This window comes from Betta splendens, chromosome 16 (assembly GCF_900634795.4).
Source record: "Betta splendens chromosome 16, fBetSpl5.4, whole genome shotgun sequence".
NCBI lineage: Eukaryota > Metazoa > Chordata > Actinopteri > Anabantiformes > Osphronemidae > Betta > Betta splendens.
This window is the reverse complement of record NC_040896.2, coordinates 5,579,273-5,603,474: the sequence shown is the minus strand read 5'-3', so window position 1 is coordinate 5,603,474 and position 24,202 is coordinate 5,579,273. Positions and strand designations below refer to the sequence as shown.

At 47.2% G+C, this 24,202-nt stretch overlaps 1 protein-coding gene across 1 annotated transcript in view; it reads left to right on the top strand.

Annotated features, from left to right (window-relative positions):
- The window catches only part of col6a4a (collagen, type VI, alpha 4a), a 30,686-nt gene extending 6,510 nt beyond the window's left edge, over window positions 1-24,176 (top strand). Inside the window, exons 4-44 of the mRNA XM_029128760.3 lie at window positions 4,283-4,387; window positions 5,114-5,722; window positions 6,872-7,459; window positions 7,711-8,277; window positions 8,519-9,139; window positions 9,238-9,798; window positions 10,073-10,630; window positions 10,778-11,356; window positions 11,655-12,233; window positions 12,326-12,672; window positions 12,797-12,875; window positions 12,982-13,127; window positions 13,391-13,483; window positions 14,008-14,061; window positions 14,236-14,307; window positions 14,409-14,435; window positions 14,545-14,589; window positions 15,208-15,261; window positions 15,628-15,690; window positions 16,938-17,003; window positions 17,279-17,332; window positions 17,409-17,444; window positions 17,518-17,580; window positions 17,694-17,756; window positions 18,407-18,469; window positions 18,677-18,739; window positions 18,809-18,859; window positions 18,939-18,974; window positions 19,431-19,493; window positions 19,569-19,631; window positions 19,758-19,793; window positions 19,879-19,915; window positions 19,998-20,009; window positions 20,557-21,050; window positions 21,248-21,338; window positions 21,429-22,073; window positions 22,146-22,233; window positions 22,364-22,497; window positions 22,684-22,854; window positions 23,017-23,064; window positions 23,227-24,176. Coding sequence (XP_028984593.1) covers window positions 4,312-4,387; window positions 5,114-5,722; window positions 6,872-7,459; window positions 7,711-8,277; window positions 8,519-9,139; window positions 9,238-9,798; window positions 10,073-10,630; window positions 10,778-11,356; window positions 11,655-12,233; window positions 12,326-12,672; window positions 12,797-12,875; window positions 12,982-13,127; window positions 13,391-13,483; window positions 14,008-14,061; window positions 14,236-14,307; window positions 14,409-14,435; window positions 14,545-14,589; window positions 15,208-15,261; window positions 15,628-15,690; window positions 16,938-17,003; window positions 17,279-17,332; window positions 17,409-17,444; window positions 17,518-17,580; window positions 17,694-17,756; window positions 18,407-18,469; window positions 18,677-18,739; window positions 18,809-18,859; window positions 18,939-18,974; window positions 19,431-19,493; window positions 19,569-19,631; window positions 19,758-19,793; window positions 19,879-19,915; window positions 19,998-20,009; window positions 20,557-21,050; window positions 21,248-21,338; window positions 21,429-22,073; window positions 22,146-22,233; window positions 22,364-22,497; window positions 22,684-22,854; window positions 23,017-23,064; window positions 23,227-23,402 — 8,271 coding nt within the window. The 5' untranslated portion in view covers window positions 4,283-4,311 and the 3' untranslated portion in view covers window positions 23,403-24,176. The remainder of the gene's footprint in view (window positions 1-4,282; window positions 4,388-5,113; window positions 5,723-6,871; window positions 7,460-7,710; window positions 8,278-8,518; window positions 9,140-9,237; window positions 9,799-10,072; window positions 10,631-10,777; window positions 11,357-11,654; window positions 12,234-12,325; window positions 12,673-12,796; window positions 12,876-12,981; window positions 13,128-13,390; window positions 13,484-14,007; window positions 14,062-14,235; window positions 14,308-14,408; window positions 14,436-14,544; window positions 14,590-15,207; window positions 15,262-15,627; window positions 15,691-16,937; window positions 17,004-17,278; window positions 17,333-17,408; window positions 17,445-17,517; window positions 17,581-17,693; window positions 17,757-18,406; window positions 18,470-18,676; window positions 18,740-18,808; window positions 18,860-18,938; window positions 18,975-19,430; window positions 19,494-19,568; window positions 19,632-19,757; window positions 19,794-19,878; window positions 19,916-19,997; window positions 20,010-20,556; window positions 21,051-21,247; window positions 21,339-21,428; window positions 22,074-22,145; window positions 22,234-22,363; window positions 22,498-22,683; window positions 22,855-23,016; window positions 23,065-23,226) is intronic.
- The last annotated feature ends 26 nt before the right edge of the window (window positions 24,177-24,202 follow it).

The following is a 24,202-nucleotide window of genomic DNA, read 5'->3' as shown; positions in this document are numbered from 1 at the left end:
CAGTCATTTCAGATTTGTAAAACTTTACAGCATTCTCTGTACCTGAAGCTGTTGTTGGAGTTAGTGCTTGGGGAATTGTGTAACATGCACTTCTAAAGTTGCCTTCCTGCTGCAGAATCCCTAATGAGAAAGTTCCTGCAGATGTTTACCCGATTCGTAAATGCTGATGTTTTGCCAGTTCATGGCAGAACAGAACTGTGATTCAGGTCAGGTGACTCTGACCTTGACTCTGACCTTGACTCAGACCCTGACTCTGTCTACATTTGGTTGCAACTGCGAAGAGCTCAGACTTGCCAGACCATGATGTGTTTGTTTCATTAAAACTCAGAGGTGCCTCCTGTAACCCACAGTATTGAAAACACATGTCAGACAGCAGAGGCTTGTCTTGTTTGTTTTCCAGAGCCAGATGAGAGGGTGTGAGGATTATTGCTTCAGTTCATTAATTCTTCAGAGATGAAGGCAGTTACTGCACTAATCCTGTTCCAAGTTCTATAACAACTTCCCCTTAAAGAGGTTTTAAATTAAGAGAAGTTAAACGCAGGTGGGAAGCTTGAACTTAACAAGGTGCCTTTTGAACCGTTTGACGGTTTTCAGTCAACATCATTCTCTGACTGTTTGATAGAGAAGTGACAACTTCAAACAGTCGTATTCTGGAGGACTGTGGGTCCAGCAGTCAGCGCCTGGTTCACTTTCTCACATTAATGTAGTTCCATGATCTACCTCTGATGCCACATTCACACAGCTCCTGCTCCGGGTTGGTGCTCTGATTTGTTCAGGGAGGCCTGGCTGGGTGTGAGTCCTGTGAAGCCTTGAAGCTAAACATTGGTGCTGTTCATCCAGAGAGGAAATCCCTCAGTTTACGTTAAGTCGAGGGCAAACATCTGCTTTTCAAACACTACAATCATGAGCCATCCGCCTCCCCCCCACTGGTGTTTGGTTGTGACATAGCGGGGGCCACATCCAGAGGCCCACCGCTGTCTGGGAGTCCTTGGTGTTTGACAGGGAAGTTACAACGAGCAGCTGAAGACCAGGACGCTTAGAAGCTCCATCTGTGCTTTTTCTCCAAACATTGCGTCAGGTGACGAATGTTAACATTTAGCTGCACGGTATAGATTTACAGTGAGATCACCACCCCTGACCCTGAGTGATGCCTGAATGTAGAGTTAAAACTCTTCAGTTTGTGTGAGGGGAAAAAGTCACATGCAGGGATACGTGAACAGGCTTCACTGATCCCCTTTAGAAAAGTTCACTTGTTGAATAGCTCACAAGAAAATGGACAAGGGTCTGTTTATCTCTACACCATGATGTGTTTGTGGCACAAATCCTGTCGCTTCTGATGTTCCCATATAGTCAAATGTGGAGACGTGCCTCCCTCCTTTCAGTGAAAGGAGAACCTGGCATCCTCCTAAGAAGAACCATGAAAGTTTATAATAAGATCCTTCATCTTCCCTAAGAACCGTCCGCAGGCTGCTGGTTTCCCAGCCCTGCTTGCTGTCCTCTGGCCATGCTGAAGGTGTCTGTAGGTGTCTGCTGGTCCCTTTAGGACCAGTGTGACCATAAGTGCCATTGGACATGGAGTCAAGGAGTCTTCACTGTGGAAATAACTCAACCAAACACAAACATCTGTTCTCAAGATGTGAACCCAGCCTCATCCAGGGTCAGTCCTAATTGGGCTGCTCTTGTTACGTCTACTTGCCGTTTTGTTCGGGGCCTTTGAGCCACGATTAGTGCAGGTTTGTGATGTTTTAGATCACATGCTTAAAGCGCATAATAAAACAGGTGATTACAGCCCAGATGTAGTTTGGCCAAAGTTGTTCCAGCTGTGCAGATACAGTAAGTCTTGCATAGCTGCAGTCTGAATTTGACGCCCTGCTTCCTCTCCCACTCTGTGTGGGATCAGCAAACAACCAGATGTTGAAGGTGATGTTGACACCAGCTCTGACTTGGCTGCCTGACAGAAGACTGACTGCTTCTTTACTTTGATGCAGCTGCTGTGCAGTGGTTGAAGTCGTGTAAGATGCTTAAGTCTCTAGGAAATTAACGTGATTTTGAGCGACTCCACCAGCTTGTGAAGTACGACAGGCCCTTTCACTGCCTGGACTCATCAGCCTAAGAGTGATGCAATACCACAAGGCCCTGCAGTCAGACCTGGTGGTGCAAGGAACCTCTCAATCAGCCCATGGCTGGGATTTTACACACATGCCTCACATCTGACTGAACCCTCACAGGAAATCATTGCTTTCCCACACACTTTAGACAAAAGACAAACCAGAAGAGTTTGCCTTCAGCCAACGACACTGCTCAAAGGATGGTCCTAAAGGCTCCTCCCATTTAGGACCAAAGAACAAAGATGGTTCAGCAGATGTGAAGATGCAGATGAAATCAAATGAACACCTACTGAGTATTTGCTCTTAGACTATTTTCTGCTTGTTGGTGGTGTTGGTGGTGGTGGTGGTCTTCTCCCAGTGATGTGATGGTTCACAGTCCTTCACTGACGACGGTAAAGGACGAATTGGCTGCTTTAGTGCCAGACCTGCACACCTCTCTGGAACTTTTGGCATTTATCTCATCCCAATCAGTTTGTTCCTATTAATGATTCCTTCAGACAAAAGGATATTCGTGTATTTTGTCACTTTGAACTGATGCATACAGAGCTAATGTAAAGTGCAGTAGGAACTGTGGGCCTTTGGTCTAATGCAGCCGCTTGATGTGAACTCGTGTAAGCGGGTGGGACCAGTTCCAGTGGTGTCTGTTACTCTGGGTTTCAGTTTAACTGGGATTTGTCTCACCTGTACGGACTTTAACAATTCAACATTCATCTTAACAAACCATTTAGACCCATACACAGGATGTTCAGGAGTCGTTCTTTCTCTGCCATCGACTGGCGCCCCACTGGCCCCTCCAGAGAAGCTCCACTAACATTCAGTGCATACAGACCTTACAGGCATGTTCAATCAAGAAATAAATACAAACCATAAATAAATACAAAACAAAACACAAATTAATAAATATATCATTTTTAAGCAAATTATAAACGAGGAGAATAATTTTAATAATGAGGAGAATAAAGATACACCCTTTGTTATTGCCCCCACCTGTGGGGGTGTTAATGTCCCAGATGTGATTTAGTGCTTTGACAGAAAAATAAGTAAAAGAATAAGTTGACAATAAGCAATAGTGTATAGTAAATAAAATTAAAAACACATTTTTTGTAATCTGTAAGAAAGTACACTGACCATGTGTCAACTTACTGTACAGACAATAAAGAGAAAGTCTCCTGCACCAATCAGTCTATTTTCAGCTGTAAAAAGTAATCACAGAAAACTCCAAATGGAACTAAGTCTGCAGGATTAAATTATTTTATTAAATCTGTGTTGAATTTACAATTTACAGTAAATGAGAAAGCCTACTGGTGACATTTTTAATTTAGATGATGATAATTTAAAAATTAGAAAATGTTTTTTTTTTTGTCAAGGTGTTTGCACTTCTCAAAATTGAGGTAAAAGTGTTTGTTTACCATCGATTTAACTGAAAAGAATCAAGAGCCATTCATTGAAAGCCATCAGCTGAACTCAATCTGATTATTAGAAGCCCAATTTGGTATGCCACCCCACGATTTTCTCTGGCCCCCCTATGGCCACCCCATTAAAGATTTTCTAGGGGCGCCACTGCTGCCATCATTGGAAACAGCTGCTTTTTGATAGGATTTGCTCATGTTGCTGATTTATTGTGTAGAATCCCTGAGGTACAGTCAGTCAGAGGAGCCAAGGCAGATACACAACGCTGATAATAAAGCAGGCGCCAGCAACATGGTGCCTGCAGCTGCCAGCTTGTTTGTTTGTCTGTTTCCTCAAAGCTTCAGTTTTAACTCATAAAATTAACCATTTGATTCATTACAGTTTATTAGTCAACAGAGAACACACCCTAGACATTAGGCCTTCACAAAACAACACAGGGCTGATGTTCTACACATATCTCAAGTCCAGTATGACCAGTATAACTACAGATGCCCAAACTGCTTTAATACATTGAATTTGAGAGCTGTGCTGCTGGGTCTAGGCTCTATGTTTCAGCCATGTTCACACTTCTAGTAAATTCCAGATAAAGGGATTTTCCTACGCTCTTTTGAACCTGCTGTTTGACCAGTTTCATGTCCGCTCAAAGATTTTTGGGACAAACCAACAGGTTTTGAAGTTGGGCAACTTTATGTGTGTACATTGGAGCAGTGAACGTCAAGATTTGTTCCAGATGAGAATCACATCATTTTGTCTTTCTGCTGTAGGAGAGAAACCCCAGGAACAGGGAGCCAGCATGGAGTGGAGGACGGGGCTTCTGCTCTGCCTCATCACAGCGGCCTGTTTCTACGGCAACGCTGCCCAGAGGACAGGTAGGGATGTTGCTATGAGTTCACTGAAATGGCATTAAATCACCTATAACATCTGCTGTGCATGAACCACAACACGGACATCTGAGCTTCATGCTTCTGTAAAACACTCCCCAGGTTGAAAAAGCAGGAACAGAAAAAATATTATTGACTTAATTTAAACTGACTTGGCCACTGTGTGGATTCCCACTGGTTTGACTGGCTCACTCACTCTAGCAGACTGTAAGATGGCTGTGAAAGTCGTACCTGCTCCAGGTGATCATGATGATGATTCCCAGTCTACGATTTGAGGATAAAACTTTGTGGTCACAAAAATGTGTAATTAAAAGGCTGCATTAGTCAGCATGAGCTCCACAAGGTGCAGTAATGTAACAAGTACAACAAAGCAAACTGAGTATGTCAGTGCAGCATTTCTTAAAATGCAGTTTATTATTTCTACATGATTTGACATGAAGGGAGTTTCATGTCAGTAATACAACAATCAGTGGTTAAGACGGAACCAGGCACTTTTACGGATGTGACCAGAGCACTTGCTGTAAACCACATGCTGCTTCTTTCCTTTTGCTTCCAGTGGTAAAGATGGTAAGTACTGCTGCTGTCTACTACCTGACCGCCTCTGGCTTGCAACAACACAAACTGCCCACCTCTGTGTAAAGCCCTGTTCACCTCTGGCTGCCACTGCTTGAGTAGTCTGCAAGACCTCACCATGACTGACCACTTCCTCCTCAGTCTGCACTCAAGAAGCTGTAGCCGACATCGTCTTCATGGTTGATGGTTCGTGGAGTATCGGCGCAAGCAACTTTGAGCAAATCCGTCTGTTTCTGTACACACTGGTGAACAGCTTCGACATTGGTCCCGACCGTGTCCGCATCGGCTTAGTCCAGTACAGCACCACTCCACGCACAGAGTTCCTACTCAGGACCTATCAGACCAAGCAGGAAATCCTGAATTATATCACCAAGTTGCCATACAGGGGCGGTGGCACCCACACAGGCGAGGGCTTGGACTTCATCCTTAAAGAACACTTTGTGGAAGCAGCTGGCAGTCGAGCTGCCCAGAAGGTTCCACAGATCACTGTGGTGATCACCGATGGCGAATCACAAGATGATGTGAAGTCCTCTGCCGACGAGTTGAAGAGAAAAGGAATGGTTTTGTATGCAATTGGTATCAAAGACGCGGATGAAGACCAGCTCAGAGAGATAGCTAGCAGGCCGTACCACCAGCATGTTTACAGCGTGTCAGACTTTGCTGCTCTGCAGGGAATTTCACTGAACATCGCTCAGACTCTATGCACAACAGTAGAGGAAGCTAAACGACAACTCCTGCAACTGTTTCCAGGTAATATGTCAAACCATGCATTGGTAGAGCAACGTGGGTCAGCATTAAGTCAGGGAGGGGAAACAGAGACAGTTAAAACCACCGTTTAGAATCTGAATAAGACCAGGTTTGCACAGGACAACCAAGGAATTATGTGGTCTGGCTACATCCTTGTTCCCTCTTGTGACTTAAAAAAAGAAAATTATTTACAATTTTAATTATTATTATTTTTTTAGTTATTTACAAAAATGAACAAATAAAGAATATAAACTGCAGCTCGCTGTGTCACATTCAACAGTGGTTATTGCACGTTTATGTTTGTCTGTGTGAGTCATTGAGCCATCGTATTGTGTGACCGGTAGAGTTCAGCTAAGAAACAGCCTGAGGGAAGAAGCTGACTCTGTGTCTGCTGGTTCTGGTGGCTTTGGCTCTGTGACGCCTGCCAGAGGACAGGAGCTTAAAGAGATGTGAGAGACAACCTGTTCGGAGTCTGGTACAGGTGCTCAATAGAAGGAAGCTCAGTCCCAATGATCTTCTCTGCTGGCCAGACCACCCTCTGCTGTTTGTGTCTGTCCTGCTTGGTGGCTGAACCAAACCACACAGTGATGGTGGTGCAGCGGAAAGACTGGATGGTGGCTGTATAGAAGATGGTCAGCAGCTTGAAGTTCAACCTCTGCTGGACCTTTTTCATAGACAGTGTCTATGAGGGGGGACCACTTCAGGTCCTTTTGAGATGGTGGAAGATGGTGGACCCAAGGACCCTGAATGAGTCCACGGTAGACACTGCTTTGTTGTGGATGGTTGGGGGAGTCCACCATCTCCACAGTCTTGAGTGTGTTGAGCTCCAGCTGGTTCTGGGGGAGGAGGAGGGCCTCTCTGGAGTAGCTTATCCGTGAGGCCGTGAATGGCTGCATGACACAAAGTCAAAACACTAAAAACACCAAAAAAGAAGAGGGTCCTGAAGAGCAGAGAGCTGTGGCTGCCATCTGCGGTGTCATGTAGGATCTTGTTTATTCCGTCAGTGACAGCTTCACATCGGCTCTCTCACTTTTTAACATGTTCAGGAGCTCTGCACAGGAGTTGTATTACAACCTCATGGTTTGTCCAATATACCAGTTTTTGAAACTCCTCCCTCCTTGACTAATGAAGCTTCTTTGTCTTCCTGTGCAGAATGTGCTACAGCCACTGTGGCAGACATTGTGTTCTTGGTCGATGGCTCCAGCAGCATTGGCGACACTAACTTTCAAGAGATCCGAAAGTTTCTGAGAAGCGTTGTCTCCAACCTTGACATTGGCCCCAATAAAGTCCGACTTGGCCTGGCACAGTACAGTGACGAACCTTACCAGGAGTTCCTCCTGAAGGACCACATGGACAGGAAGTCCCTGCTGTCTGTGCTGGACACATTTTCCTACCGTACAGGAAGCAAAAAAACCGGCAAGGCCATCGACTTCATCCTGCAGACATATTTCACGGAAGAGGCCGGAAGCAGAGCCAACCAGCGAGTGCCCCAGATTGCTGTCATCATCACAGACGGAGGGTCAACAGACAATGTGACAGAGCCTGCCCAACGCCTGAGGCAGCACGGCGTCCTGGTGTTTGGGATCGGGGTGGGAGAGGCCGGCATGAATGAACTTGCAGACATTGCTAATCGCCCCCGAAAGCGGTTCCTGTTTTCCATTGATAACTACCAAGCACTGCGGGGGTTGACAAGCAGTCTGCTGCAAACAGTTTGCGTCTCCATGGAGAATCAAAGGCTAGGTAAGACAAGATATCAGCACCTTTGGAACCCACTGATCAAGTCACTTTTGTTATGTTACATAAGTATCTGAATCAGGCTTTAGAGAGGGGCTTACTATTATCCACATGACTCCAAAGGCAGTTTAAAGAATGGATGTAGAAAATTCTACATCCTTAGTTTTGAAATGATTGTTGACTACTGTGTGACTGTAAGTTCTTTAATTGTAGCTCACAGGGTTTGAAGTTCTGCTGCTTACTGTGCTTTTTTCCAGCCTTGGCAGAAAGGTTCACAGACATTTTCTTCCTGGTGGACAGTGGTGTGAGTGCTACAGACTTTCAGCAGGTCAGGAATATTATGTTTCGACTGGTCAATCAACTTAAAATTGGAGGATCTGGCCACCGTCTTGGCTTGGCCCAGTATGGTCAGGACGTAAAGGTGGAATTTCTTTTCAATGCTTTTCAAACCAAAAACGAAACCCTGGGAGGCATAAAGCGCTTCCGTCAACGTAAACTTCAACCCAACGAGCCACGCAACCTCGGCAGTGCACTGGCCAGTGCTAGCTTCATTTTCAGTAGCGAGTCAGGAAGCCGTGCCGACCGAGGCTTCAAACAGTACCTGATTGTTGTAAGTGGAAAAGACTCCGATGATCCTGTTTATAAGTCATCACGCCAAATCAAAGCAGAGGGAATAACTGTTGTGGGCTTGAGTCTCGGCGCATCCGAGAATGAAATGCGTGTCATTGCAACTCCACCATACTTCTTCCTATCCATAGCGAGCATTGTTCCCACACTGAAGGGTGTTATCGAAATGGAGAAGGACCAGACCACTCTCACTGGAGGTAATCATTAGCTTCTATTATAATTAGACTGCTCTGTCTGTCTTTGTAACCATTAGAGAATCACTGATCCTCATCATTATAACAATGTTATTGGCTTATAAAAGGCTCACTGCCTTCGTGCCAGACATGTTGTCCTAAAACTGACATTCATTACAAAGAAGATCACTACAGACCGTCTAATTAAATGATCATTTCCAATCTCTGTTTTAGCTTACAGTAACACCTGATGCTTTCTCCACAGATTGTAAAGCAGCCAAACTTGCAGACATAGTGTTCATTGTGGATGAGTCTGGAAGCATAGGCACCAATAACTTTCAGTTGGTCCGTGATTTTCTCTACTCCATTGTAAGCGGTCTGGATGTCAGTCTAAATAGAGTCAGAGTTGGCATCGTTACATACAATGGCAGGCCCAACACACTGGTCTACCTTGACAGCTTTAGTGATAAGAATGAACTACAGAACTTCATTAAAATCCTGCCCTATCATGGAGGGGCCACAAACACAGGCGCTGCCATCAAGTTCACCAGGGAAAAGATTTTTATTGAGTCAAGGGGAAGCAGGGAAGGTAAAGGTGTGCAGCAGGTGGCAGTGGTGATCACAGATGGGGAGTCCCAGGACAACGTGAGCAATGCAGCAGCTAATCTCCGTCGGGACGGAGTCATCGTTTACGCTGTAGGAGTCAAAGATGCCAACGAAGAGCAGCTAAGGCAAATAGCGTCGTATCCCCCCAATAAGCATGTGTATACTGTGGACAACTTCGTCAAGCTGAAAGCTCTGGACCAGAGCCTGCAAAAGTCCCTTTGTCAGAACATCCTACAGCAAGCGATCACAGTCAGTTCGAGAAGAAGTGACATCAAAGAAGGTCTGATTTTAACATTGGCTTATTTCCATTGTAATGAATTAAGTATAGTATAAATAATGATGTTTATAGTTTATCATTAAACATTTTTTTTTTTCCAGGCTGTACACAAACGGACGAAGCAGACATCTTCTTTCTGATTGATCAGTCGGGAAGTATTTACCCCTCTGACTTCCAAGACATGAAGAAATTCATCATAGAGTTTCTGCGCACATTTCATATTGGCCCCCAACATGTCCGCATAGGACTCACAAAATACGCTGATGTGCCAAGCCTCGAATTTGATCTGCCAAAATACGCAGATGCCCAGGCATTAGAGAAAGCTGTGGAAAATATCCAACAATTGGGAGGTGGCACAGAAACAGGACGAGCGTTGGCATTTATGAGTCCCTACTTTGACAATGCAAAGGTCACTCGGGGTCACAAAGTCAGAGAGTTCCTGGTGGTCATTACTGATGGAAATTCCACGGACGAGGTCAAAGCTCCTGCAGAAAGGCTGAGGCAGCAGGGGGTCACCATCTACGCCATTGGAGTGAAAGGGGCATATGAAAAGCAGCTGCAGGAGATTTCTGGCGACTCATCCAAAACATTTTTTGTCAACAATTTTGATGCACTGAGGCCCATAAAGGATGACATAATCTCTGATATCTGTTCAGAAGATGGTAAGGCCCCACCTATTAGACTACATTTACCTGTCTACCACTTACAGTAGAGCAACACAGCCACAGAATACGACTGGTGGCTTTGTGCAAAATTGGAGTGCAATACCTGGTATCAATATATCATTTTTTTACTAGCAGACAACGCTGACCAATAAAAGACAATCAGAGCCTGTTCAAACCTGTTTCAGTCACATAAACATATATACACATTAGTGTGTCTGCTCAAGAATGTTCTCTTTGTTTACCAACCATGTCTTTGTTCCTGTGTCTACAGCCTGCAAAGACATACCTGGCGACCTGATTTTCTTGATCGACAGCTCTGGGAGCATCTACCCAGAAGAGTACGAAAAAATGAAGCAATTTATGAAATCTGTCATCACCAAGTCCATCATTGGAAAAAATGAGATGCATGTTGGTGTCCTGCAATTCAGTACCATCCAACAACTAGAGTTTCGCCTCAACCAGTTCTACACCAAGAATGCATTGTCAAGAGCCATTGATGCTATGCAGCAGATTGGAGGAGGCACGCACACAGGCCAAGCTATCACAGAGGTGTCAAAGTATTTTGATGTGACCAATGGAGGCCGTCCAGACTTAAGGCAGAGACTTGTGGTGATAACAGACGGTGAGGCTCAAGATGAGGTGAAGGCGCCTGCTGAGGCTCTGAGGGCCAAGGGAGTTGTGGTGTATGCCATCGGAGTGGTGGATGCCAACACTACCCAGCTGCTTGAGATCAGTGGGTCTCCAGAAAGGATGTATGCCGAGAGGGACTTTGATGCTCTAAAGGATTTGGAGAGCCACGTGGCCCTGGAACTTTGTGATCCCGACAGAGGTAGGGTCGCTCTGAGCTACTCTGTCTGTCTCTGTAAAATGTTACTTGTTAAATCAGTGATTTGCATGAGGTGATAGATTTTTGCAGTGTCACATGTTAGTTTCCTTTTGTTTCTGTCCAATCTGATCCATTTGCTCTTCCAACCAGATTGTAAGAAAACAGAAAAAGCTGACATCATTTTCCTCGTGGATGGCTCCACAAGCATCGACCCTCCAGAGTTCAAAAGCATGCAGAAATTTATGATATCAATAGTGAACCAAACCACAGTTGGCAAAGACCTGACTCGCTTTGGGGTCATTCTCTATTCCACAGAGCCTCAATCTGTTTTCACTCTGAAAGATTATGGTTCCAAAACTGAAGTTCTTACACAAATATCTAATCTGAGCAACCCACATGGAGACACATACACCAGCAAGGCTTTGACATACACGTTACAGTTCTTTGATGCTAAACACGGTGGTCGGGCAGAACTCCGGGTGCCTCAGATTCTCATGGTGATTACTGATGGCGATGCTACTGATCGTAACAAACTGGTTGCACCATCAGTGGCACTGCAGCAGCAGGGTATAAGTGTCTTCAGCATTGGTGTTGAGGGAGCCAACAAGACTCAGCTAGAGATCATGGCAGGCCACGACAAATCTAAAGTATTTTATGTGGACAATTTTAGTGCCCTCGAATCTCTGTACAAGAATATTACTCAAGTTCTCTGCAATTCCACCAAACCAGGTAAGAGGCAAAGGTGTCATACTGTAAGACATTAGTCTGGGGTTCATAGACTTCTTGTCAGGTCCTACATGTTGACAGAGGAGTATCGTTAGTCGTTCTGTAGTAAATACACTACATTCAACTAAAGCCCCAAAACATTGTAGTGTTTCAACCTAGACGGCTTCTGATAGTCAAAAGTCTAACATTGTGGGTAACATTATTAATCATAAGCTACACAGATAATAATGATATAAAACTAATATTAGACAGCTTTGCCATCTTTGCAGTGCACCCATTGGCTTCTCTGTTGCTTTTACAGCTTGTGAGAAACAAAAGGCTGACCTGGTGTTTCTATTGGATCAGTCTGGCAGCATTGACTCAAACGACTACAACACTATGAAAATGTTCACAGCAGAATTAGTGAAAAGCTTTAGTGTCAGCCAAGACTTGGTGCGTGTTGGCCTTGCCCAGTTTAGCGACGTCTTCCAGCATGAGTTTTATCTGAGGGAGTACTACAAAGAGGATTTGGTGACCAAACACATCTTGGCTATGACTCAGCGTGGCGGAGGAACCCAAATTGGAATGGCCCTGGACTCCATCATGGATTTTTTTAAGGCATCACAGGGCAGTCGCAGATCTGATGGGGTGTCCCAGAACCTGGTGCTGATCACAGATGGTGAGTCACAGGATGATGTGGAGGAAGCAGCTGACCGACTGAGGAATCTGGGGATTGAAATATTCGCCATTGGCATTGGAGACGTGCATGACCTGGAGCTCCTGCAGATTACTGGAAACCCACAGAGGCTGTTCACTGTGCAGAACTTTGGCAGTTTGGAAAACATCAAACAAAAGGTGGTCGACACCATTTGTAAATCCAAGCCCCAACAGGAGCCCGCAGGTGAGTTTGAAGGTGGAGCTTTACTATTCTGTCTGCCACTTTTCATCCATGTTGATCGCCTACAAGGTGAATTGCCTCTGTCTTTTCTGCAGGTTGCTCCATTGACATCGCCATGGGATTCGATATTACTCGAAGAAACGGTGACGCGCTGATGAGTGGCCACAACAAGCTCCAGACCTACCTGCCAGAGATTGCGCAATATGTTTCCTCAGTTTCAGGTCTTTGCTGCGGTGGCTCTGCACCTGTTAAAACAAATCTCGCCTACCGAATACTGAGTCAAGATGGACGATCTCTGGATGACTTCAAATTTGAGGGCTACAGCGAGGAAGTGTTGAGGAAAGTTATGACCCTGAGTGTAAAGGGGCCCATGTATTTCAACACTGCCCTACTTGAATCCTTCAAGGACAAGTTCAAGGTCCAGTCCAGAGCTGGTGTAAAGGTGAGTCAAAGCTGTAGCACAAAGCCCTGACTAGAGAAGAACACTTAATTGGCTTTATAGCATTGGATGTGCGTATGGCCTATTAACAGTAAAACAATAAAACACCTGAATCCTTGGCCAACAGGTGCTGCTGATTTTCTCAGATGGACTTGATGAGGATGTCATGAAACTGGAGCAAGAATCAGAGGAGCTGCGTCAGTCTGGTAAAAACTGATCGAGCAGAGATCAAGCATGAGCCCATTGTGAATTTCATAATGAGACTCTTTTCTCGGGAATTAGACCAACATTGTGCATTTGTTGCTCTGGCAGGGGTCAGCATGCTGCTGGTTGTGGCGCTGGAGGGGGTGCATGACTCTGCCCAACTGCAGGCTGTGGAGTTTGGTCGCGGATTCGGCTACAAGCTCCCCCTCAGCATCGGCATGCAGAGCGTTGCCAGCACTGTCCTGAAACAGATTGTAGGTTATTTTTGCCTGCATAACTTTCTGACACCTCAGGGATGTGTTAAAAATATGTAGGTTCAGCTCATGACAAAAGACAAAGACTTTCATTTCAGTTTAGTACAGATTTGAGACGTTTCAACGTGCACAGAGAAACACTGCGGTGGATTAGTGCAGAACGGAGCAATTGGAGTTTAGGAGTCAGTGTGTGTATGTGAATGGGTTCTTTAGAAACGTCTGAACTGCGTACGCATGAATCATTGGGTGCTGTGTCTTTGCAGGACGCGGTGTCGGATCGGGAGTGTTGCAACGTCATGTGCAAGTGTTCAGGACATGAAGGCATCCGGGGCTCCTGGGGCCCGTCGGGGACAAAGGTGATTACTGAAAACACGCATTAATAAGTACAACGTAACGCAACGTCAACTGTGACTTCATAAAACAAAGAGCAGCTGAAAGGTGACAAAAGTCATTTCAGGGGAAAGGTACTGAGACTATCAATACACATCCTGGTGTATTCATCTGCCTGAGGTTGAGCTAGTTTTAACTGCTGTATGTTAAAGTCTCTACACAAAGCAGCATTTACATCTGGACTTTAAATTACAGTTTCGCAATAACCTCAGCTTGATTAATGAGTTTGCACGTGACATAGTTTTTAAATAAAAACCATGTGTGACTCTTTGGAGTTGAAGACTCCCAGACATCTGAAACAAACGAAACAGTTTAAACCAGTGTCAGAGAAGGAGAATGCTGCTAAAACACGGTCCCTTAGAGCCTCACACACATATCTCTCAGCTTTACATTATGTCTGCACAACCAGGTCAGTGTGCTTTTAACAAATTAGATCACATTTTCACGGTGATATTAGACATGACTGACTTTGGTTCTGTTGTACGACCAGGGCCAGTCCGGGCAGAAAGGATACCCTGGCTTCCCCGGAGAGGAGGGCAGCGCTGTAAGTTCTTATTTCTGCTTTCTTTCTGTCTAATTATTCCAGTTTTGCTGCTCTGATGAAAGGAGAACATGCAGACTGGCTCTGAGTCAGTGGAGATAAGGGTGGTGAATCATGGTCTCCTCCTGGCTGGACTCCATGTGCCGCATCCTCTCACTTTACTTTTGTTCCTTGCAGGGCGATCGAGGGCATCCTGGACCGAGTGGACCCCAGGGCATTCAGGGTTGTCCTGGGCTCCGAGGTCTGAAGGTACAGCATGACTGAGCCCAGCTTCCTCTACGGGTGAATGATAATGAAGCCTGTGATGCGATAGAAGCAGCGTGATGTGGTAACTTTGTTTGTGTCCGCAGGGAAACCGAGGCCTCCGAGGGAACACGGTGAGTGAGTCGGTCCTGCAGAAATTACAAACCTGTTTAACGGAGCAAATGGGGTCCGACTAGAGGATAGAGGAAAGGAAGTCCGCTGATGCCTGTTTCTCTTCCACAGGGAGAAAATGGAGAAGACGGACTGGACGGAGTCAACGGAGAGCAGGTGTGTCCTTTAACCTCTGGGATGACGGGTGGACTTCTGTCTCACACAGCATTACTGTCTGAACCAGCTGCAGCCCTGTAATGTGTACATATACTAGTGCTCCAGTTGACTGAAAGAGGAACCCGCAGCTGCACACAGTTATGGATGCCTCATCGGATGTGGATGCTTGTAGCTGGCCCAGCGACAGCTTAGTGCTTATGTGGCTATGTGTTTTTTTCAGTCTCCTTCTCTCTTGCAAGAAAGAAATCCACACAACAGACAGTTTGTCTCCAGTCGCTTATCGTCTTGTTGAGTAATTATTTCCGCAAGTACATAGACTAAAACGGCCTCCGCCGCTTATCAGGAGAGCCGATCGCTGCTTTGATTAAAGCCACTCAACAGGAAGTTCTAATCAAGTATTGAATGTTGTGCTGGGCAGCATTACAGCAGCTCCTGGGAGCCGAGTCCCAGCCTCAGGACCATCATCAGGGTTGTTGAAGTTTATCTACAGTGGGGATGTTTGACCACCTCCATGCTCCATGCACACAGCAGACAAGGAAATGGCAGCAGGATCAGATGGGGAAATGAGAAGGTGTGTCCAGTGGACTGATTCTGTGCTGCTCTTGTTTTTGCTTACAGGGAGCAACTGGACTGGGTGGAGCTCGAGGACAAAGAGGAGACGCAGGAAACCCGGTAAATAGACAAAGCCCACCTACACACAGCCATTGTCTGCAGTGAAGCAGCGTCCGGTTTCTGACCAACACGCTGCAGCACAGCATTTATCAACTATCACAGTCAGCAGGTTGATGAAGTTCAAATTTTAAATATTGTGGGCTCATTGTGTTAATTAAGCACATTTAGTTGAGTTTGTATTTATTTTTACATGCAGCATTTAAATCACACTGCACCTGTTCAAGTGATAATGATTAAATGTGGAATTCCCCTTCAGCTTCGTTGCCCATTCAGTGAGACCCTCTGATGATGGAGCGACGCTCAGGGGCCCGCTGACCTCTGAACTTTGGCTGCTTGATGATTGACAGGTTAATTTATTGTCCTCAGGGGATCCCAGGTATCAGAGGGGAGCTGGGTGTGAGGGGACAACCAGGACTGAGAGGAGACCCAGTAAGTCAGACTCAACACACATTTTGAGCCGCTTTTTGTTCCACAGCCTCAGTAACTCATCAGCATAAATAAGATGAACAGTGAAATACGTGAAATCACTTCTGTTCAATCTAAGGACTTGACTAGTTGCTCACTGCTGAGTGTAGGAGCAGTCACTTATATAGGGTTAGGGTTATCTGCTCTCGTCTCTGCCCTCGTAGTTCTTTATCTGTGGTTGTGTCAGAACAGGCCTGACGGCTGTGATGCAGCCAATCGACAGAACATGTTAGGAAATGAGTCAAGTGTTTTGCTTCTAAATGAGTTTCAGGTAAAAGGTAAAAGGTGCCTTCATGTGATCACATTCGTATGATAAATGCAGCTTTATCATAGATCAGTCGTGCTGACTGGAACTGGAGCTTCATTGTGGGATTCTGCTATGCAGATGATTTAGACTTTGCTCAGTTAAACCCAAATCCAAAAACCAAGTCTATACATTTAAAGTTTTCACAACTACAACTGTGAAATTCTAAACAACACGCGATTAGAATCTTTCAGATAACACATCTGTCCTGATCCCTCAGACAAACCACAATGCCTGGACTAAACAATAATTGGTTATTCTTTTTAAGCAGGGGAAATGATTGAGGTCCTGACATTTGTAGAGCAGCCTATGGTGCTCGAGGTGGTTTTCAGCCTCAAGATACAGTAAGTTCAGGGAATATAGGTCCAATGTTGCCCACGAACCAGTGATTGGATCCTGGACTCAGGCGTTTTCTTCTGGTTTGACACGTTTTCCATTAACACATTAAGACAAACCAAAGTGGAAACTTTGAGATAGATGTTAATGAAACCCCAACAACCCTGCTCATCACTGCTGATAATTAATATGCTTCTCACTCAAACACAAAGAATGCTAAGATGCTGCAACTGTGATTTCTCTGACTCTGACCACGATGCTGTCATCAACAGGAAGTAATAAGAAAATGAGAATTAAACAAAGTCATTTCATTGTGTACAACAGATTCGTGTCATGTTTATAGAGGGTGTCATCAGTTTCAGGATCACATTAAGCAAACAGAACATGAGAGGTTGATGGAAATACACAGAACTGTCCTGGGAAAGATTTTTACAAGGAAGCTAAAGCTCATTCATTTAATGCACAGCATCCGTCATGATCAAACATGTTTGGTGTCCTCAGACCAGACCAGCACAGCCGGAGCACAGCTGGACATTTATCTCTGACTGCATCTTTCTCTTTTGTCCATTAGGGTGAACCAGGGGCTGACAACACCACACCAGGAGCCAAGGGAGAGCCTGGCAACCCGGGTTCACCGGTGAGAAACAGCACAGGTCAGAGCAGGGATATCCTGCTCAGCTGAAGCAAACTCTTCATCGGCAGCGGAGGCCTGGAGACGATATCATTCAATGGTCTCAATGTTAAATCAGTGCTGAACATATCGTCTTAAATTTGGATTTATAAGCTATTGTTGTTCCTTCTTCAAATGGGTTCATTGGCTCCGAAGAATTGGACTGAGGTTCTGTGTTTGTCCTAGCAGCAAATTTCATTGCTGAGCTGTGACCTGTGAGCTGTGTGTATCTGCATCCACAGGGTGTACCTGGACAGGACGGTCGATCAGGTGAGAGTGGAGTCGAAGGAAACCAGGTGCGTTGTTTATTGCTGCAAAAACTGCTGATGATCAATGTTAGGATGATAACATCCAGGCCTTACCTCTGCACAGGGTCCAGATGGAAGAAGAGGACCCGACGGCCAGGAGGTGGGTCAGAAACTCCATCAGCACTCAGTGCTGCAGGCTTTATCTCAGAACCCTTATTAAAGTGTCTCTGCAGGGGGCATCTGGAGCAGCAGGAGAACCAGGAACCGCAGGTAGCGCCGGCGCTTCAGGTCAACAGGTGAGTCTTCAGGCGGACCAACACGAAGATTCAAATGAATCCTCAGGTCAGCTCGCTTCCTGTCCACACAGTGTCATAGCGTATGAGCATTTTTGTCCATGCGATCTCTGCAGGGTCCCAGAGGGATCGGAGGTCAACCTGGACCTAGAGGAGCCCCCGGACTCCCTGGACCTCAGGTCAGTGCATCTCCTTCACATTTACAAAACAGCTTGAACAGAAGACGTAACATGAAGACACATTCACTGGTGAGTGACGTGTGATCAGGTCCAGTGGTAGAGTTCTTCGGAATCAGGGTCAGAACATTCAGATTTACTCTCAGCAGAAACCAAAAGTCTCCTTTTTGTTTTTTCCAGTGAAGTGAAAGCGTCATCTCTGTCAGCAGATCCTCAAGATTGTAAAGCCTCCACAGGTTGAGGCTAATCCCTACTGACTGTGGGGAGCTCTTGCTAATTTTGTGGTTGTCATATTTGACGCCTTAATCACCGAGTGCCACAAATCCTGGAGACGGTGACAGATGATTTTACTGACATCTGGAACTCATCTGGTTTCTGGACCAGCATCAGAACTGTTTCCTCCTGGAAATGGTTTAAATATCTGGAGATTTGTTTTGATTTGAGTGTTCACAGGAAGTGCACTGGACCAAATCAGAGCAGAACTGCGAGAATCTGTGTTTATGAGCCGCGAGTGGCGGTTGTTGAATAACTGTGTCAGAAATCTGATCTGGACGTCAGCAGCTGTTGTCGCCCCCTACTGAGAACAAATTAGTGTGGTGAGATGAAGCATGTACTAACCGTTCAGGTGTGCTGTGAATCTGCTCCTCCTGCAGGGTGGACCTGGAACACCTGGAAACCCAGGACTGAGCGGACGCCGTGGGACTGTTGGACCTAAGGTTTGTGTCAAGTCCTTACATCAGCACCAAGTCAGAACAAGAGCAGGTTGGAGTTCATGAGAAACCAAAACCGCTCACAGGAAGAATCAGTTTACCAGATGTGATGAGATTATTACCAGCCACTGTTCTGTAACTACAGTTGACCAGTAAAGGTTCAGAAGTTAGAAGTAATATGACTCAGAAATAAAGCCAGGTTTGTGGTTAAAGGGACAACCAGGAGAACCGGGGAGCAAAGGGGAACCGGGACCACAGGGACCCAGCGGGCTGCCCGTAAGTACCTCACTTCACCACAGTCAGCTGAATGTCCTGCAGTCCCTGAGAACATGCTCTCTGATTCAGGGTCACGATGGGAAAGATGGTCACGGACCTGCCGGAAGCAAAGGTGCAAAGGTAAATCACCCGGGTAAGGAGAAACCTGCTCCACTGACCTGGCTGCTTCAGCTCACGCTGTCGTCTCTCCGCCCTTCAGGGAGACCCAGGCTTCCCCGGTTACCCTGGACTGACGGTGAGTCAGCACCTGGATCACCTGGTACCAGCCCGGTGCTGGGTTGGTTCCTCACAGCAGAGCTTTAGAATGAGTCTGATCCTTCACTGTAAGGCTGTTTGTTCATTCACATTCCTTCTCGATGAAATCACTCAGCTTTCATACATGTCTGAAGTGTTAACTCGTTGAAGGTCCTGTGATGTTTACATTGGACCACGTTGGAACACACTGAACTCTTGCAGACACAGGCAGGAAATGCATTGGCTGTGTTTACAGGACGGTCATTTGTTAAGAAAAGGCTCAAGTTCTGTTCTGTACTTTGGCATTAGTCCAAATGCTTTTGGAGCCGGCAGATAAGAGACGATGGCCAGACTGTACATTTGTTTATTGCTCTAATCCTTCAACTGGCAACTGAGAGGTTTGGAAGAAAACGGACACAGTTGAAATGTTGAGAGGTTCTGCTCTGTTTGTGTTCAGGGAGAGAGCGGCCTGCAGGGCCCTAAAGGATTCCCTGGACCCAAAGGGAACCAGGGGACACAGGTGAGTGGCGACTGACCGGTGCTCTCACATTTGACTTGTCTTCACTGAGGCTTTTTTCTGCTCTGACTGATGCAGGGAAACTCCGGCAGGCCAGGAGAGTCAGGCGTGTCTGGAGAACCAGGACATCCAGGACACAGGGTGAGTGGGTGAGGGGTCAATATACCGTCTAGAAGTCACACTAAGCACATAAATGCTGCTGAGTGTTTAAAGTGGGTCAGAACCACTGAACCTCATATTCCTTGGAATTGTGCGGTTGTTCCTCAGGGTCCCAGAGGTCCTCCCGGAGGAAAGGCCAAGACCGTAAGTCCACCGCAACGTCTGCTCAGCCATGATGCAAACAATGCTAATGCAGTCCCGAGTGTTAACACAGCTCTTCTGTCGTTAGGAGTGTGAGCTGATCACCTACATCAGAGACAACTGTGGTGAGATTCCAGACTGGCCTCCAGTCTTTGCTCCTTTAAAGGTTAAACTCAAAGAGTCTAATGGTTGTGTGTCCTCCTGCAGCCTGTTCTCCTGGTATGTATCTCCATTAGTAACTGTGGCAGTGGCTCGGTGAGTACAGCAGAGAAGCCCTCCTACAGCCTCAGTACATGTTGATGTTGGATGAGCTTAATCGGTTGTGTAACCCTCCCACATCTGCTGCCTTCATGCTTCTCCAGTCAGTCCACAGCTCTGCTCCTCACTTCAGTTAATACTGGGTCTAAACGTGTCACTGCAGTAGTAATGGTGCTTTTGGGCTGATGTGTGGATCCAGTTTGGGGCCGTTAGCAGCTCAGTTCAGGTCGGGACAGTCCACGTTTTCAAATGTTCGCTGGCAAACACAAGTGTGTGTTGATGTGTGAGCTCAGTCATCACCAGCACAGAGCTGAGCAGCACAAATTCTTCATGACATCTGGCTCTTTTCCTTTCCTGATTTTTGGTAGAAGTGAGATTGTGAAATGTTTGGAAATGTCAGTGTAGCAACCACAGTTAGATGCAGTTGGATTTCTTTCTTAGCAAACGCTAAGCGCTTGTATGTAAAGGTCCTGAATTAGCAGCCTCGCTCTTCTTCGCTGGTTTGCAGAGCGGTCCGCGTGCCCGGCCGTCCCCACTGAGCTGGTGTTTGCTCTGGACATGTCTGAGGATGTGACGCCAGCCTCCTTCGAGAGGCAGCGCTCTGCTCTCCTCCACATGCTGCATGACCTCTCCATCGCTGAGAGCAACTGTCCGACCGGGGCCCGGGTCGCCGTGGTGGCGTTCAGCACCTACACCAAGTACCTGATTCGCTTCCACGACTACCGGCGCAAGAAGCAGCTGATGGAGGCTGTGCGGAACGTGGCCTTGGAGAGGACGTCCAACAGGCGCCATCTGGGGGCGACCATGCTGTTTGTGGCTCAGAACGTTCTCAAACACACCCGAGCAGGCGCCTTAATGAGGAGGGTGGCCGTCTTCCTGTCTGCTGGGTCCACGCAGGATGTTGAAGACGTGGTTACTGCCACCATGTTGTACCGGGCTCTCAACGTTGTCCCAGCAGTCATCTCCCTGAGGAACGCTCCCGATATCAGTCGAGCCTTGGAGGTAGGAAAAAGCTAGATGAAAGCCTGGTGAGGGTGAGACTCGAACTAGCAAAGCTGCTGCTGTGAACATCTGGATGTGTTGTTCCCAGACACTAGTAGCTTGACTAGTAGATAGATGTTGACGCTCACGCGTTGGTGTCCAGCCTGTATTGGATCGTTGTTGGAGACCAGACTCAGTACAGCTGCTGTGTCTCTCAGGTCGACGACTCGGGGGGCTCCATCTTCAGGGTGCTGGGGAGAGACATGGCCGCAGACCTGAGGAGGGTTAGCAACTGTGCAATCTGTTACGGTGAGAGTCCCACATGGATCATTTAACGGAAAATCTGTCCAGCCCTAGAAACACAGAATGTTGAGCAGGTTGGCGCCGCTGTTTCATTAGACCCGTGCCAGCGCACAGAGCAGTGCGCCTTCATCCAGACGCCCCCGCAGCCTCTGGAGGTGGATGTGGACCTGGCCATTGTGGCCGACAGCTCCAGGGAGATGCAGTCAGATGAGTACGCTGGCATCCAGCAGCTGCTGGGCTCTGTGGTGGAGCAGCTGGCCGTGAGCCAGCAGCCCAGCCGGCCGGGCAGCCAGGCCCGGGTAGCTGTGATCCAGCAGAGCAGCCGAGCCAAGGTGGAGTTTGGTCTGCAGACCTACCAGAACCAAGACCAAATGAGGAGCCAGATAAAGAAGATGCAGCAGCTGGGAGGCTCGTCCATGCTGGGCCAGACCCTGGAGGTGGCCCTGACTGAGGTGCTGCTCAAGGCCCGACATCCCCGAAGGAAGAGGGCCCTGATGGTGGTGGTGGGCTCCCAGACGACGCACACGGACCTGGACAAGCTGCACTATGTCTCCCAGAAAGCCCAGTGTGAGGGTGTAGCGCTGTTCGTGGTGACGGTGGGCGATGGCTACAGCCGCAGACAGACGGAGCAGCTGGCCAGTCTGCCGGTGCAGCAGCACCTGATCCACGTGGAGACGCTGAAGGCCCACGAGCAGGGATTCGCCCAGCGCTTCTTCAGACTCTTCCTGTCGGCGCTCAACAGTGAGTCCGTTAGTTGTCAACGCGGCTGCACTTCTGCCCTTACTGGTTCTGAATGTTTCCATCTTGTTTCAGAGGGAATCAACACGTATCCTGCTCCGTCACTAAGGCAGACCTGTGATCAGCTGACCGATCAGCAGGGAGGACAAACCATCACCTCGGGGTAAATTTCTTAGATTTTTATACAACTTTAACAATAATCATGTGCAGAAAGGAAGAAAGATGAGAGATGTACAGTAATCGCTTGGACTGATGATGAAGGATGAGTGAGTGTGTTGCTGCTGCCTGTCCAGACAGGCCCAAGGGCGGCGGCAGCAGGACGAGGAGGAGGAGGAGGAGGAAGGCTTCCAGGCGCACACAGGAGGACAGACCCAGATCCAGCTGGACACCATCGACGCTCAGAGATTCGTCTCTGTCAATCTGGACGGTAACGCACACACAGCCAGGAGCTGAACCAACACAGCAGCAGTCCTGGAATATGTGAATGAAAGCGCTCTCCTCCGTTCTGGGTCCAGCCTGAACCAGAACCCTGGTCCTCACCTTGGTCCGTGGTCTGAGCGCATGCTCCACACGTCTGCATGTTTGCATCTGAACGTGTGTGTTCTGCTTTCAGCCCGGTGTCAGCTGGGTGTTGACGCTGGTTCCCAGTGTGATGACTTTGTCCAGCTTTGGTTCTTTGACACGCGCCTCGGTGCATGCTCTCCGTTCTGGTTCGGCGGCTGTGGCGGAAACGCCAACCGCTTTAAAACGGAGAATGAATGTTTCTCCACGTGTGTCACCCATAGTAAGTCCTGTCTGAGGAACCTGACCTCTCACCTACTTTGCAGTGTTTGTGTCTAATGACATTTTGCCTGCTTTGTCCGACTAAACACAGTTTAAGGTGTTAAAATGTTTTTTCATGATGTTGATGACGTGTTGTTGAGTAACACTGACTGTGTCTGCTCAGATCCAAGCGTCCTGCTGAAGCCACAGCTGCCCAGCTTCGCCTCCAAAGGTAAAATTCAACACAGGAACACATTCATCATTGCGTCATGTGGCGTCCAGCTTCTGGCTTCTCCTGAGCCTTCGGCCGTGCGTCGTCACACCTCCTGTTCCACCGCATCGTTCCTTGTGTTCCTTCGCTTCTCCTGAGACGCTCCTCTCTGTCTCCTTCCAGAGGCGTGTTTCCAGCAGCAGGACCCCGGCACCTGCCAGAACTACACCATGATGTGGTTCTTCGACACCGAGCAGAATGAATGTTCTCGCTTCTGGTACAGCGGTTGCCACGGCAACGCAAACCGCTTCAAGACGCAGGAGGACTGTGAGAACCTCTGCCTGACCAGGAGTCGATGAGGACGACTCCAGATCCAGGGATGGAAGTTAGATGTGCACCAAACGGTTTCGGTAATGAAAGTATTCACAAGTTTAGCATTTTATCTAAACCTCTAGCCTTTTATCAAAGGCATTGATCACAGGTCATTTGTTTGGAAACACAATGTTTTCAGCAACACTCTATTAATGTGCATCAGTTTGCCAGTCGGCCCCTCCTGTTTCCTTCTGGCCCCTCCTGTTTCCTTCCGGCCCCTCCTGTTTCCTTCCGGCCCCTCCTGTGTCCTTCAGGCCCCTCCTGTTTCCTTCCACCCCCTCCTGTTTCCTTCCACCCCCTCCTGTTTCCTTCCACCCCCTCCTGTTTCCCTCAGGCCCCTCCTGTTTCCCTCAGGTGCTTGTTTTGTTTGTTTAAGGACAGGTTCCTGTTGTGTTGAAGGAGTCAGTTGGACTGTTGACCAAACCAAGAGTACGGTTGTGTTTGATAGGACTCGTCTGTTTATGTGATGTAACTCTGACAATCATTTGCTTTGAACTTCATCCTGTCAACATTAGATTACAACTTCACAGATTCTTTGTAGTCCTGGATAAGTGTTGAACTTGTTGTGCAGCAGTGATAATTTGTGGTTGGTGAGTTCTGTAGTATCTACTCCAACATGAAGTGGCTGCAGACCAGCTCCCGTCCCTGTTTGAGCCTTGAAGGTCATGTTCTCTGTCTTCTGCTGCAGCTTGGATGTGTCAGGCTTTCAGTGACTAACTGTGCTTCATACAAAAAATAAAGACTATAAAAAAGCTCTGTTATTTGTTGACAACTGAGGCCTAACCAG